We start from the raw sequence: 480 nt of genomic DNA on the forward strand, positions 1-480 counted from the left end.
TTTGAACTACGATGTACCCAAAGGGTCCCGTGTTCACCCTCACACACAAATAAGCTGTGAGGAGTAGGTGTTAACCTGTGAGCAAGTTTTCAGTGATCATACCGTGTTGGTTTCTGTTGTTTTTTTTTTCTCAGGGGAAATCGCTCACGTCGAAGAGGCTAACGAGCCTCGTGCAGTCTAACTGATAGGACCACCCTGTAGCATGGAAGCAGACCGAGTGGTTGACTATACGTTGTCGCTCTCTGTTGTGACCTGGAGCCAAGGACCTTAGGCCAAGATGTTGCATGAGCAAAGGACCCGCGTCGTCCTTCCTTCGTGTGCCATCTCCACGGGACTCCGCCATCTCCATGCCTCCACGTCCACACGTTGTCAGCCCACTTCCTCCACGTACCTAGCTGGATCTGTGTCTTTTCCTTTTTAATCAAGTTCAAGTGACGTACACCTTTTACGCCCTCCCACCCCCCCACCCCCACCTTTCTT

At 51.5% G+C, this 480-nt stretch overlaps 1 protein-coding gene across 1 annotated transcript in view; it reads left to right on the plus strand.

Moving 5' to 3' along the window:
- The window catches only part of RGS7 (regulator of G-protein signaling 7), a 121,445-nt gene extending 121,119 nt beyond the window's left edge, over positions 1 to 326 (plus strand). Inside the window, 1 exon segment of the mRNA XM_015560010.1 lies at positions 135 to 326. Coding sequence (XP_015415496.1) covers positions 135 to 185 — 51 coding nt within the window. The 3' untranslated portion in view covers positions 186 to 326.
- Positions 327 to 480: the final 154 nt, after the last annotated feature.

The sequence above is a fragment of the Myotis davidii genome, unplaced genomic scaffold, assembly GCF_000327345.1.
Source record: "Myotis davidii unplaced genomic scaffold, ASM32734v1 scaffold875, whole genome shotgun sequence".
Lineage (NCBI taxonomy): Eukaryota > Metazoa > Chordata > Mammalia > Chiroptera > Vespertilionidae > Myotis > Myotis davidii.